The sequence below is a fragment of the Eptatretus burgeri genome, chromosome 13, assembly GCF_056783735.1.
Source record: "Eptatretus burgeri isolate ZD-2024b chromosome 13, Ebu_testis_v1, whole genome shotgun sequence".
In the NCBI taxonomy this organism is placed as follows: Eukaryota; Metazoa; Chordata; class Myxini; order Myxiniformes; family Myxinidae; genus Eptatretus; species Eptatretus burgeri.
In genome coordinates, this window is record NC_140973.1 from 41,382,818 (window position 1) to 41,397,008 (window position 14,191).

The following is a 14,191-nucleotide window of genomic DNA, read 5'->3' on the forward strand; positions in this document are numbered from 1 at the left end:
AAAATAATCAGTGGCTGTGGATCATGCACAAACCACAAGAAACTTTATCCTCAGTACTCTGCCATGAGCACTCTTTCAAAAGTGCCTCTTATGCCATCCTTCATAATGCCATCCTCCTTTTGATTCTGCTTTTAATCCCACCTTTAGTGAGCTTTTGACACTTAATTATTTCGTCATGCCTTCCCCATCTCAAAATCTTAATCTGTGTGAATGGGATTATGCTAGTTGATAAACGGATGATACAGTATAACCAGGACACTCATTGAGGTATGCTAACCGCCATGGGAAGAAATGCAATGGAAGCTGACGCTTCAGATGTTAACCCTTCGTCGGAGTAGAAGAGCCTTCATGAGCAAGACTAGTTCTTCATTCTATGTTGGTTGATAAACATAACCGTACAAAGACGAATCGTTGGGCTTGTACATACCGTATATAATCTTATGCAAGACAGGTACTGGTGGAGATGAAAGGATATTAATCACAGGAGGCCACCAGGCCCATTGGGGCTGCATAATGGTTGCCAACTTATGGTTATTTGTCCATGCTCTATCCTTTTTAAATGCCGAGTGTCAAGCAACGAAGTAGCAAAGACCATTTTAAAAGTCTTTGGCACGACTCGGCCAGGGTCCGGTTCGAACCGTCGACCTCCCAGACTCAGGGAGGACACGCTCTAAATCTAACCATTGGACGAAGGAACCAGCATCTGGGACACGACGCCTGTGCACGTGACCATTTGCATGTTCTCAAACTGGACAACTGCCCATTAGTCACGGACAGCTCGTTGGAACACCTTCAGTCCTGCACTTCACTCCAGCATGTTGAGCTGTACGATTGCGGACAGATAACTTGTGCTGGCGTTAAGAGGCTGCGGATCCCTTCTCGATATCGGAATCAGATATTTTTCCCAGATCCCATCTCTATATTAGAATTGGGATCAAGAAAACAGGATGAGCCTGATGACCCGGCACTTCATCCATTTAAAGCTGTGCAAGTCACGGCTGCTTCTGTTGCCATTTGGCATTTCAGAATATCGATTTGCTGTGATGGCCTTTGTGAGGCCATTGTGTACAGTCTTGACTTTCACATACCTTTATAATGGATACGAGTGTGGATAAGTATAAGGGACAAGTCGAGAGAGTATGTGGGATTTGAACGCAAGTTTCCAGCATCTTGAGCTTTTGAGTTCAGATGGGGAAGCTAAACAATTATAATGAGGCATTGATGATGAGATGCAGACAGGATGGTGCAGGGGTACCACACTTACCTTTGATCTAACTTGTCTGGGTTCGATTCTCAAGCGAACCGTAAACTGTTGGAATGGTGCTCAGCATGAAGGGCCCACTGTCCCTCAGATGGATGTTACGCTGGGGACCAGTCTGCAAGCATTCGTCGGTGGACCCACCATGTCTTTCGTGAAGAGTAAGCAAGTCATCCCCGGCACCCTTTACAGATTGTAAATTCCTGCCAAATTAACATTTTGGTTGGATGTCAAGCTTTTCCAGCCAATTCTTGAAAGACTTGGCCCAAAAGCATTCCCTGGCTGACCCCATAAGGTGGGACTAATTGTGGCTGTGAAGGTACTTGTAGATCAAGGACAAGACGCATAATATCAGAACAAAGCCAACAAGCAGTCACTGTGGAGTGAATAATTTTATTGAAGAAAAACAAAAATTACAGGACCAGATAACAAAAGTCACATGCACAGCAAACTAACAGGCCTGGTACCTCCAAAACTCCATGCAAACTCATCACAGCACATGCACAAGCACCGATACGGAAGACGTAAGCCTTACTGTACACAGACAATGGTAAACACCCTAAATATACAAAAAAAAAACAAATGCAGTGCTTCCACTGGTAGCTTTACCAAGCGACTATATCATATTTTCTATCCTTGTAGGCTGGGAGTTGAAATGGAGAGCAGTAAGCTTTAACGAGGGAATGAATCGCTTTTGCAGCATTACACAAAGGGGGTGTTAAAATGAGATACGTAGCAGCTTTCCTATTCCTAGTTAGCCCGACTTCTCCCATCCTCTCCTATTCTCAGTCGTTGCAAATGGTAATAAGGTTGGTTGACCAAATCCCATGCAATGCCGAGAGGAGAGGATGAGGGTCAGCAAGTAATGCAATGCCTTAAAAAGGGCTCACTGCTTGGCAGTTACCATTGAAGGACTGACTGGCAACTCGAACCTCGTTGCTCAATAAGGTTCCAGTAGAACAGCTGTCAATGGGCAATGCCCAGCAGGGAACCCCGACATCACCATACCCACAACCCTCCTTCCACAACTATTCCCAACAGTGTTCTGACCATTCCCCGAATCTAAACCTGATCTCCAATCCAAAACAAACAACAGCATAGCTATCACCACAGTAACATACATCAGCAGGTTAGATCTCGTTTTTGGGATGTTACCATAACAAGGCTAGATCCAAGAGTTACTTGTTACTTGCCTAACTCGGCTGGACAATGTCAGCTGTACATAGGTGTGTGGAGTGAAAGCAGATGGGGGAGGATGATGACAATCACACAAGAAGGCATGAGGTGGAATCATTGTCAGAAGTGCTGATTTGAGGTGCAGAATGGCTTCCCTCTAGATATGTGATAACATGACAAAACCAATAATATTACATTCCTCCTTCACCAAACCCTCTCCTCAGTTTGCTTGCACCTAAAATGAAAACACAGTGTCAGCCTACCTTCAAGAAGTCACATCAATTCATGTTTACAAATCACTAAGTTCAGGACTTTAGACCAAGCAAATTACTCAAGAATGCAATTGCAGTTAGAGTCCCAGTCCAACTTTCAGTAATCACAGTGACGAGTTAGTTAAAAATCACCAATTCACAGTTTCGTACAATAAACAGCCAAATGGTTTTAAAATAAAACTAGAACAGCACTGTTCGACCTCTCCATCATTATCATTACATCATTACATCATTATCATTACATCATTATCATTACATCATTATCATTACATCATTATACATCCTTGCACCAGCTTTGATCTTAATCCCTTCAGCTGTTCTCAAGCATCACATTTTCACCTGACAAGACCTCTGACCTCTTGATGCTGAAATCTAATCGGTTCATCTTCACATCATTATCATACTTGTAACAAGTTTGATCAATATCCAATCACTGGTTTACAAGTCAGAGCAGTGACAGAATTTTTACCGAACATCACATCTGACCTTTGACCTCTTGACCCCATAATCTCATCCGTTTGTCTTTACATAATTGTACCAATGTTGACTTGTTGACCGTTTATCAAGTTACTGCGGTAACGAAAACCTATCATGAACGGACAGATGGACGGACGGACAACCTGAAAACATTAATGCCTCTAGAAACTTCGTCAGCGGACGCATAAAAATAAAAACTTCAAACCAGTGGAAAGGAAGAAAGAACAACTCCCGTGTCACCAGGACAGTGAAACACACAGTCGAAGACCAACACCAGCATTACAAATATACCATCAGAGATGGGGAATCCCCCGCCATTGAATGAAAAAGGTCATACATATTCCAGATAATGAGGGAGGTGAATCGGAAACAAGACACCATTTGGTCATCATCTCGAAAAAGTTCCCCAGGGGTGTGGAACGTAGTAACCAAAAATAATTGAAATCAGATAAGCGGTTTTCCATTTATTACAAAAAACTTTTTTTCAAGATAGCTGCCCCAGTCGGCCATCTTGGATCCGGCCACGCCCAAAATCAATAGGGTTCTTCCTTTTCAGGTGGTTCATGTGTGACTCAAATTTCAAATCGATATGGCGAACAGTTTATGAGTTATCGCACTCACAGCTATAAATGTTGATGCCCGGATGGACGGACGGACGGACGGACGCCCTGGGTGACAACAATATCCCCCTTCCACCACGCGGCGGGGGATAAAAACTGAAATTATATCCGATTCATCGGATGTCCAAACCAACTGATCATTACTTTCTCTGTTTTTTTTTTTGTATACAAAGTCGAGGCTTGTGAAACACGGGAAAATACACCAATGATGGGGTAGTAGGACAAAACAGAGGGACACTTGGAGGAAGAATATGAGGAAGAGGAAGAGGCAGGGGGTGAACAAGCTGGATAAAAGCTTAAAAACACAGCAAGAAGGGGAAAGCTGGGTAGAAACAGCAATGGAACAAAAACAGAAAGGTAGGTGGACGGAGAGGAGGGAAAACATAACTAGGAAAGGAAAAGGTGGGTTTGGAGAAGGTTAGTAAAGATAGAAAAGATGATTAGTATGGATGGGATGAGCTGAGGAGGAGCTGAACAACCATCTTCAAGCCCTGGAGGGAAAATGAGGATGATCAGACAGGAAGTTGGTTCAACATGCAGGAGAGAAAAGGAGCAAATGAATGAAGGTGAGAAGTGAGACTGGATTTTGGGAGTTTCACCGTAAGTGGGTTGCTGACAGACAATGCGCCTCCTGGATAAAGGATCATTGATGTTTGTTATTACCTTATGATTCTTCTTTTTGGTTATCTGAGTAGTCAGTTCCTGATAAGTGATTGTCTGAGAAGCTAATCAGCAAATTTTATGATGAACGTGACAATCCAAATGTCTAAACAAACATTGAAAGGTATGTAGTGGCCATTTAAGATTGGCTATAAAGCAATTTATGCTTTAAGGCTGGATATAAAGACTAGGTCATGGTGGTTTGGATACATGATGAAGAAAAAGGGTGAAAAACCATTCAAGAAAGCATGGAATGAGCCAATTAGAGGGAAAAGATCAAGAGGATGACAGAGATTGAGGTGGAGGGAGGTCGTGGAAAGAGATTTGAAGAGCATGGGATTGAGGAAGGATGATGCGGAGGACAGAGGTGAACGGAGAAGGCGGATCTGAGTGGCCGATCCCTAACTGTTTGATTTTAGGTGCAGTGAAGAGGAAGAAGAAGATAAAGCAAGTTGGAGGTTACACGTTGGTTTAACAGATATTTCCCCCCCCCCGCCTCCCTCTCCCTCTCCTCCCCACTCCCCTTTGTGAGCTATAAGCAATGTGTTTTATAGCAGAATCAACAATCCTCTCACGTCAAATCGCACCATGTATATCGGATACCCAACACAACAAATCCACAAATGCATCGACGACTGTGCTATTAAATATTTTGCCTGTAGGAGGAAAAGAAAATAAAACAAATTGAGTCACAAGCATTTGAACTCGTGAGAAAATTTTGAGGCTCTCAACTAAATCTAATTTCTACAGGAAACAAAGAGCCAATTAAATAGGTCATTTGTTTTTCCCCAAAATGTTCAGTTCTTTAATTCCACCCTTTCCTCCTAATGACACGATACCGACGTGTATGGTGTTAACGCCAAAAAAGCAATCCCACCGCACCCCATAACGAAGCAACGTGAATAAATAAGCAAACAAATAAATGAATAAATTTAATAATGGCAACACAGGCCGGCCGTCTTCAAAATCGAATTTGTTTGTTTATATTGGCGCCATCTACATATTACATACACATAAATTATTCTTGGGTGGGGTGGGTTAAACAAAATCAAGAGTAAAAAAGGTATCAAGGGATAAGAGTGGAGAAAAGGGAAAAAGGAGCTGGGAAAGAGGGACAAATGAGTGAGGTGGTTCGGAGAGTACAGGAGTAATAGAAGGGTTAGGGTTAGGTTGGGGGGGGGCAGGGGGGGGTGGGAGGAGGGTGTATGGGACCACCAAAGAAGGGCAACAAATATCCACACACCGCTTTAATATACCCACTCAGATTGCCGCAGTCTCTTGCTGACAGATGTGATGTTTAGCAGCATCGTCTGCCTCGTATCCACAATGGACTCCACCATTGTTCCTGCAAATGTTCAGCAAGTTGGGGAAGGAGGAAGAAGAACTTGTAATAAAGATTGTTTAAGCATTATTTTGAAGGAAAAAAGAAATAGTTCAACTGATTTTCATCGTTCCGAGGATGTTGGGGAAAACCTCACAAAATATTGACTACATCTTTCAAAACTCAGAAGAACTTGCAAAAAATTTTTGATAGCTCACAAAGTTTGTTGAAACCTATTAAATTGACCAATCCATGTGGGCCAGGACTTGGCTTGAGGTGTTTGTACAAGTTGGACAAAAACCTCAAAACACACATTCAACATAAATCGGATATTTCGGCAATGGACCCAAGGTTCCAAGAGTTTCCTGCCCTGCAGGCCAAATATGCACAAGTTTAACACTTTGTAGTAAAATGTTTCTTGCTTTTAAAGTACAGGAGAAGTTGGAGGTGTACTGGGGCACCTATTGTGTCAGCACATACTCTCAATGGGATGGGATGTCCCAAAACACTCCATATCTCAAAAATAGCCAGCGTTTACTCGAATTTTGAAGTTCAGCGAGAAACTATGCGAGAAGATTGACAACACCATCTTACATTTTATCTTGATGGGTGACAGCACCTCCACCTCGCACTATAATTGGAGGATATCCTCCTGCAGCCGTTCCGCCGGTGACCATGGCAGCACCGCCACGATGCATCAGGTGTGTTGGCGAAGCAACATGGTGCTGTCCTGGACGGATTGGTTTCGCTGAAAATAATGAAATGAAATGGGCATAAGTATGGAATTCGATTTTAATTGCAAGAAATGATTGCAAAATTCAATTCACCAGGAAAAATTTTTATCAAGTGTACACGTAACACTGCTGCTATATTTTTCTGATACAAATGCTGCAGAGTTTGGTTAGGCCCCATCAAGAGGTGAACTCGTGACTTCACCTGGGCAATCTATACTATGTTAGTAACTTTCAAATAACATTAGGGTCAGATTTGCCTTAAATGCTTTGACTTTTGAGACTACCCACCGATCTGTGCATAGTGTCCACGCCGTGCCATGTTTCGCGTTCTGACGGCCTCCTTGATGCGATCCACCTCGTTCTGGTAGCGCTTCCTTTCTCGAAGCGCGCTCTCCTTGGCCTCCCTCAATGCAGTCTCAAGAGCCTTAACGCGCTCAGCCGTAGCACGCAGACGTTTCTCCAGCTTCGGAAGCTCACAGCGCAGCTCTGCATTGTCACATACCAGCTGGTTCCAGAATAAAAAAACAACACAAAATGCAGCACCAGGATTAGCACTTTGGATTTCCATTACTTTCTTGATATCTGCCATTCTGCTGCCGAAAACTTAGAGCATCCATCCTTCGCACCTGTTTGTGAACCTTTGTAAGTTGTTCCAGGTTGTTCTCAAGAAAGGAGATTTTCTGCTTCTGTGCCACACTGCCCCCCGTATCATCTGAATCCATCTCCGCAGTCTGCAAATGGCATGTTTTGACATCATTAGGCAGGATCAAAGAGTAGACAAAAGCTTTTAGAAAAGGAATGACCAAAGAGAATACAAGGGAGCAAAATGCAGGAAGAGAGATCAGACGTGACACAGTACTTAGCAGAGCACTGTTTCAGACAATGTGCTGCGTACAGCCATGGGGATGAGAGAGACAACAGCGGTGGATTGGGAAATGGAAGGATAAGTGAAGGCAAACATGCTGAGGGTGAGTTGCAACCTTTTTGACCCTGGTAGCAATATCCTGAACAAAGAGCTTTCGAAGGTTGTGCAATGTTTGCAGCTCCTTGGCCTGTAACACAAGCCAAACAGACAATCAGAACTGAAGCACTTACTGAGATTTGTGACGATATAGTAACCTCGTTTGAACCATCCGCCAAAAAATAAAACTGCCCAAAGCAAAGGAAACATTGAAACTCCTTTCTCTCGATGTACTTTCCCCAAACAAGGAAATGCTCAAAAGACTCATCTAAAGTTACATGAGTTCCATTACAAGGAAGTTCAACATAAGAAAGAGGAGGCCACTCGACTCATTAAAGTCTGCACTATGATTGCCAACCTATGGTTGTTTGGCCATGTTCTATTCTTTTTTATATGTTCAGCGTCAAGCAAGAAAGTAGCAAGTACCATTTTTAAAGATCTTGGTACGACTTGGACGGGGTTCAAACCACTGACTCAGAGCAGACGCTCTATTACGCCACCGGGTTTAAAAAGTTCCTTACACTCGACTATAATCAGGCTGGTTTCAACACCTCTTCTTCTTTACATCTGTGGCTCCAAAATACTGCTTTGCATCATTTCATTCTCCACTGACATAATCAGCAGATCCTTTACAGTCATTATGTCCTATAAAAATGTTGGAACCATTGTGGTCACATACCACGGTCTCTTCCAACCCCTTGAGATCTTGTCTTGCTTGCTCTCGCCTATCTTGGAGTGTCCTACAAACAATTGAACACAGGACCCTCGCATTACCACGTACAACCAAAATGTGGAGCGCAATTAAGTCATAATTAGTCTCGAAAGCTTGTGAAGTCATTGTAATTTACTTGTGTGACACAAACACTCTCTGTGACATTAATACGTCACCTTTGTATCAAGCTTCTTCTTTTGCATGCAGCACAAGGCTGTGGGGTAGCATTATTTGCTGAGAATGCAGCTGTGCCATGATGCAATGCTCTCTGTAGGTTAGAGCAGGAATTTGTAATTTGTTCATGGCGCCGGCGATAACTCGCCCACTCTTCACGAAGGACACTGTGGAATCTTTAGCGTCCACCAACAAATGCAGCGGACGTGACATCCAGTTTAACATCCTTCTGAGAGACGACACACATCGATTTCTCACCCTGCCTGTGAGACACCAGGATGACAGTTTGCAGCTGGGCCAAGGTTAAATTCAGGCTGGATAACATGGAGGCCAGTGTGCGTATCTCTTGGCCATCCTGCCTGCTCAGTATCAAGCTATCTGCGTGAGAGCTTACAGAAGTCAGTGCAACTTACGTGAGTTCCTGCAGCCGTCGGCTTTTCACGTGTTCCTCGTTCCGCAGCTTATCAAAGTCCCCTCGTAATTTTTCCTGTTCCAGCAGCAGTTTCTGATTCAGACTGCATACGTGTGCACCATAAATGCATCATACCGCTACATACAAATGACAAGTCAAGGCATACTACAACATAGAACTGCACATCAAAACATGTTTGTTGCACATGCCCATTGCAAGCGCACATACCCGAATGATGCTGACCTGTTATAATTATAAAAACAAATGATGAATTTTCTCAATGAAATGGTGAGAGTGGTAAGCTAATGGCCGTGGGAAAGGAGGTGAAGCGACTGTTTCGGGCAAGAGTCCTTCTTTAAAGTGAGGCCCTCTGTCTTGCGTTGAAGGAGGGCATTTAAGATTGGTAGGTACAGTATATGGACTGTGACAAAGGTCTGACAAAGGTCACTCTGCCACTGAAACACTTGACTACGTGAGCCTGTCTTGTTTTGGCAAAAACATTGAGTTGGTTATGCTTTTTTTTTCTTTTTTTTTGAGAGTTATAATCCACATACATATTATATTCGCAAAAATGGCACTGGTTTATCCCCCCCCCCTTCATAACCTACCACTTCCTTTTACATTCCCTTGTTCCTTCCCCTCTTCTGCTCGCCTTTTATCCTTTAATTCCAACCCCCAAAATCCTACATCCTGCAATTCCCGATCAAGTCCTCTCCTTTAAAATTGTGTTTGTTAACCTCTATATTCAATCCTATTCACAACCAACCCCTTTCTCACGTACCCATAATAACATGATTGGCCTCTTACTGGATATCATGAAACCTTCACTTCAAACGACAAAAATGTCAAGAAAAAATCCATGTATGCTATGATAACACGGTAAGATTACAAACTCCATTTCAAAATCAACTCGAGAGTTCATCGAGAAACAAAAAGGACATGGACGGGACCTGCGAGCAGCAAATTTGATTGGTCGAGATGATGTGAAATGCTGTAATATTTTGTTCAAGAACTGATAAACGAAAGGTTTCTGAAAGTACAAAGAAGGTGATTAGTTCTTTATGCCTGTTGTTTGTGTCCTTTATGACGTCACTAAAAACAGGAAGCTTCGTATTTGGAATGATTAGCCCGTCCCCTCGCACAGCGGGAGACTGGATTTTTCAATCGCTTCTCTGTGTGTTGTTGGTTGTTATCTCCATGTGCGGGTTTCAGAAGGTGTGACAGAGCCCTCACAGGTCTCTAAGTATCCACCTCCATGCGTGTGTGTGTGTGTGTGTGTGTGTGTGTGTGTGTGTGTGTGTGTGTGTGTGTGTGTGTGTGTGTGTGTGTCCGTCCAGGCCATAACTCTTTTACCACTTGAGATTTTGTCATCAAATTTTCAACAAGCCTTTATCATCAGAATATGGAGAAGCTTATTAAAAACTGGGTCAAAATGTGAAAGGGCAAAGTCATAGTGACTATCAGTAGCCCTCATGATCCAACTGCAGCGAGTGAAGCACAAGACACCCCTTTTTTTTTTTTAAATCGCTTCCATGTTTATTTATTTACCATTGAGCTTCAGTGTGTCTGTCGAGGCCATAACATTTTTGACCAATTGAGATTTGTCATCACATCTTCAACAAACCTTTACTATAAGAATATGTAGAACACACGTTAATAAAATGTAGAATTATTTTAAACTTGTTTTCGTCAAGTTTAGTTTAAGTACAAAACGGACAAAGACAGGCTTTGCTTTTTGAGATGCTTTCTCGTTTTCAATTTTGTTTGACTGCTAGACTGCAGACTGACCAAAATATTATCTCATTCCTCGCTGCGCATGTGCAATCGGGTCGAATTCAGAGCCAAAGTACTGTGAAACTGCAGGTTCGTTTTCCAATTCATGTTCCAATTCCTGTTCAAAATATAACATTCAAATGAAATGAAATTGTTCCTTGATCATAAACTGACGTTTGTGGACAGACAGACAGACAGACAGCCAATTAAGTGCACCAATTGCTTAACCCCGCTTTTTGCTTCGGATGCGAGGAGTAAATATTGCACAAAGGTGATAACTTTGTGATAACATTGATAACAAAACGTGCATCAATTACTGTGTCGTGTAAACGTTTTGTAAGAAGTGAGGAGCAGTGGCCAAATAAAGACAGCCATAATTGTGCATAATCGCTGAAATAGAATGGAATGGATATGCTGGAGGGAATGGATCAAGCAAGGTAAGCAAGGACAAAAATTAAACAAAAATTTGGTTGGGGTAGCCATGGGAGGGGAGTGGGGAGAAAAATCATTGAATAACATGGCTTTCATGTTTGCAGGATGTCAATAGACATACCTGCTCTTACAAAAAAAAAAGAAAAAAAAATACTGGTTTTGAGAAAGTTAAAAAAAAATATCGTTTTTGATACACAAGCACCATATCCGAAAAGTGCAAGCATTGCTACATGATGGGCCGGCATGGACACATCCAAGCATACCCACTTGCAGGTTATAGTGAACCCCAACATATGATGGAATTGTTAATATCCACAGCCTACCGCAGAAGATCTGGCTAGCTTAAGATCTTAAGCTCCTGAGTCCAAGCCCCTGCTATGCCATAAATAACACCAGGTGGGTTGACAACCTATCATCCTTCTGAGGTCGGAAAAAGGAGTATTAGCTTTGGGAATGCGCCATTCAAGTATCCTGCATCAGAGTGGAGACCCATCCAGGATTGTTCCCCTTAGCCAATGAAACTGCCTCAGTAGCCCTATGAGCCTGACTGCACAAAAGGAATGATTATTATTGGTTAATGCAGAGGGATAGCTGCATTACATTCCGTCCACAAGACTGTGTGTACCTTGAGATACAATACCTCCTGCTGGCATTACATCAGAATGGCAGTTTTTGGCTGCCCTGACTATCTGGAATCAAACCCAGACTAGAAAGACCAACAACAAGCATGCTACCAACCAAGTTAATTCCTCACTCCATAATGTAACAAACAAGGTATTTGTAAAAATGCACAAATTACATACACCTTTACATAGATTACACATCAATTGCATGCAAATAAAAATACAACTCATGCCAGTTTTGAAGAGACCGAAAGCTCACGTGAATGTGTGAGAAACTCACTCTTTCAGCTCATCGATCGTTTGCTGTTTCTCCTCAATTTCATCACGAAGGCGCGAAAGCTGTTTCTGATGAGCCTCTCGGTGTTCTGCCATCTGCTCCTCCAAAGCCTTCTGCACCGAAAGTAGATACACAGATCCATAATCACACATATCTACCTGTGATGACATTTAATCGTAGTTGCCTGCTACTACCTATCCATAAGCAAATGCGTCTCCGTGACAAAAACAAAAAGGCTTTCAAAAGACCAACAGGCAGAAGAGTGACTTATCCTTCATATTTTTTTTGAGATCAGTGCAATCCATTAAATTCAAGTTATCCAGATACTCAATTTTGGACAAATTTGGTTAGGTAATACTTGGGTCCAACGGGTGACCTTTGCACAAAACTATTAAGAAGTCTCTATTAAGTAATGGAAGGCTATATTTGATAGACTATCAACGAACATTGCATCAAGATATAGGAACTAGCATCTTGTCATTTGAAGCTGCCCTCCCAGCATCACAACTGTCTCTCCTACATTCTGTGTAAAACAAAGCTCTCAAAATTATTGGAATCTCCCATGATGAGGCTGAAGCACAAAGGCTGTTGCTTTCACATCACAGGCAAAGTTAGGCTACCTCTTTTCCAATATTGCACCCTCTGCTTTCTCAGTCTTCTGACCCACTCTATCTACTACAGAATGCACACATTCTTCCAGTAACTCCCTCCTGGTTGAACTTCCAAAATCCAGGCTGACTGCACACCTCAACTCATTTCTCGCTTCTCCCATCTATGGAACCATCTTCCAGAGGCTGTTCTGTCTCACTCTTGCCTCCAGGACTTCAAGCAAGCAGTGCAAAAACCATCTCTTGTCACGCACAATTCTATCCCATGATCTTTATTACCCCCATTAACCTTTCCTCACCTATCTTACTTCCTAGTTTCAGTGTTTCCTCCCCTCCTCCTTTTTGTTTATTCCCTCGATGCTTGTCTCACTGTCAGATCTACCTTGCACTTCAAAATAATAATAATAATAATTAAAAATAATAATAATAACAACAAAACATTACATCTCTGATCATTCCAGGACAGGAAGGCTATATATTCCCCCTTCTGGAACAAAGACTTTTTGAACAGTACGTTGAAAGGCATCGTAAGTATTTTTTCTGATGCCAGAAGGCTATAAGGATGTCGTGCACCACGCAATTGTCTCCTCAGTAGCCTCTTATCCTGAAGACGCTATTTTCCCCACATATTTGACAATAATCAATTGCTGAATACCTTGTGCACATCACTGATTGTTCTGCTTCTCATATCCTACTGATAAAAAAATTACTTCCTGTTTCACTACATCACATTCTCTTGGGTTTTGGAACATTTTGTAAGTATTTTCAAAAAGGCACAATGGATGAATGGATCAAATGTTCTCTGTTTGTTACTGCAACCCATCCTCCCCAGTGTCCTCACACCTTTATCTCATTGGCATCCTGCAGTTTGTCCAAATGTTCCTTCTCCTTGTCCTTCAAGCTCATCTCATTCATTTTCTCTGTGGTCAATGGGAAAGGGGGAATCATGCAACTTTTGTGGAAGGGGCTGGTGCCAATGCCATTTCAAACAGTTCACAAAACATCATTTTGCACATCTTTAGTCAGAATATAGTTTATTAGCACCATGCTCAACACTGGTCGATTTCTCCCAAGTATGCTTTACACCTGCACATTTGGTATGTATTTGAGAAATTTTCCAATGCTGGAACAACACTGGCCTAGTCTGTTATACAGCCAATTCAGAGAGATCCCAAGTCTGCTGTATGGTCATTCACTGACCAACATCACCCCCCCCACTCCCTCCCCTCAATCCCAAACACCCATATCGAGACCCTGTTGCATGCCGGTCCTTTCCCGTACCCTGTGCATGAACGTTTGCCAATTCTTCATTGACAGTATCATACGCCTCCTCCAGCTGCCGCTTCTTTTGCTCCACACTGTGCATGTACTCAGACAGGGAACGAATCTTTGCTTCATGCTGGAGGGTGGGGGGAGAGAAGGCAGGAGAGGAAATTATTTACAATTTTAATATGGAGGAGGGTGGTGGCAATTTTATGATAAAGCCATTATATTTTTAAGGATCAAATATAGTTTCTTCTGCGTTCCGAATGTACAAATCTTGAGGCCTGTGCAGTATAAAATAGTTCCTCAAGTACCTTGTAGAATCCCAGCAAACCTGGTAGGTATCTCGAATTTATGGTCCATCATAAGTGGAGTGTAAATTAGCTGATTACCATGTAGAAGTTGGCATGCTTCATTTTATTCTGAACCATCTCCCCA

General features: G+C 42.4%; 1 protein-coding gene across 4 annotated transcripts in view; it reads right to left on the bottom strand.

Annotated features, from left to right (window-relative positions):
- Positions 1 to 1,631: 1,631 nt before the first annotated feature.
- Positions 1,632 to 14,191, bottom strand: part of LOC147014291 (kinesin heavy chain-like) — a 96,731-nt gene continuing 84,171 nt past the window's right edge. For 2 of the 4 annotated variants that reach the window (XM_085852162.1, XM_085852165.1), the window contains exons 17-27: positions 13,772 to 13,889; positions 13,334 to 13,410; positions 11,886 to 11,995; positions 8,779 to 8,880; positions 8,159 to 8,219; positions 7,499 to 7,570; positions 7,145 to 7,249; positions 6,807 to 7,023; positions 6,379 to 6,532; positions 5,724 to 5,808; positions 1,632 to 2,669 (exon numbers count right to left, since the gene is read on the bottom strand). In XM_085852162.1, the coding sequence (XP_085708288.1) occupies positions 5,724 to 5,808; positions 6,379 to 6,532; positions 6,807 to 7,023; positions 7,145 to 7,249; positions 7,499 to 7,570; positions 8,159 to 8,219; positions 8,779 to 8,880; positions 11,886 to 11,995; positions 13,334 to 13,410; positions 13,772 to 13,889 (1,101 nt within the window). In that variant the 3' untranslated portion in view covers positions 1,632 to 2,669. Of the gene's footprint in view, positions 2,670 to 5,706; positions 5,809 to 6,378; positions 6,533 to 6,806; positions 7,024 to 7,144; positions 7,250 to 7,498; positions 7,571 to 8,158; positions 8,220 to 8,778; positions 8,881 to 11,885; positions 11,996 to 13,333; positions 13,411 to 13,771; positions 13,890 to 14,191 lie in introns of all 4 variants that reach the window. The other 2 variants (XM_085852164.1, XM_085852163.1) reach the window with 2 other exon arrangements.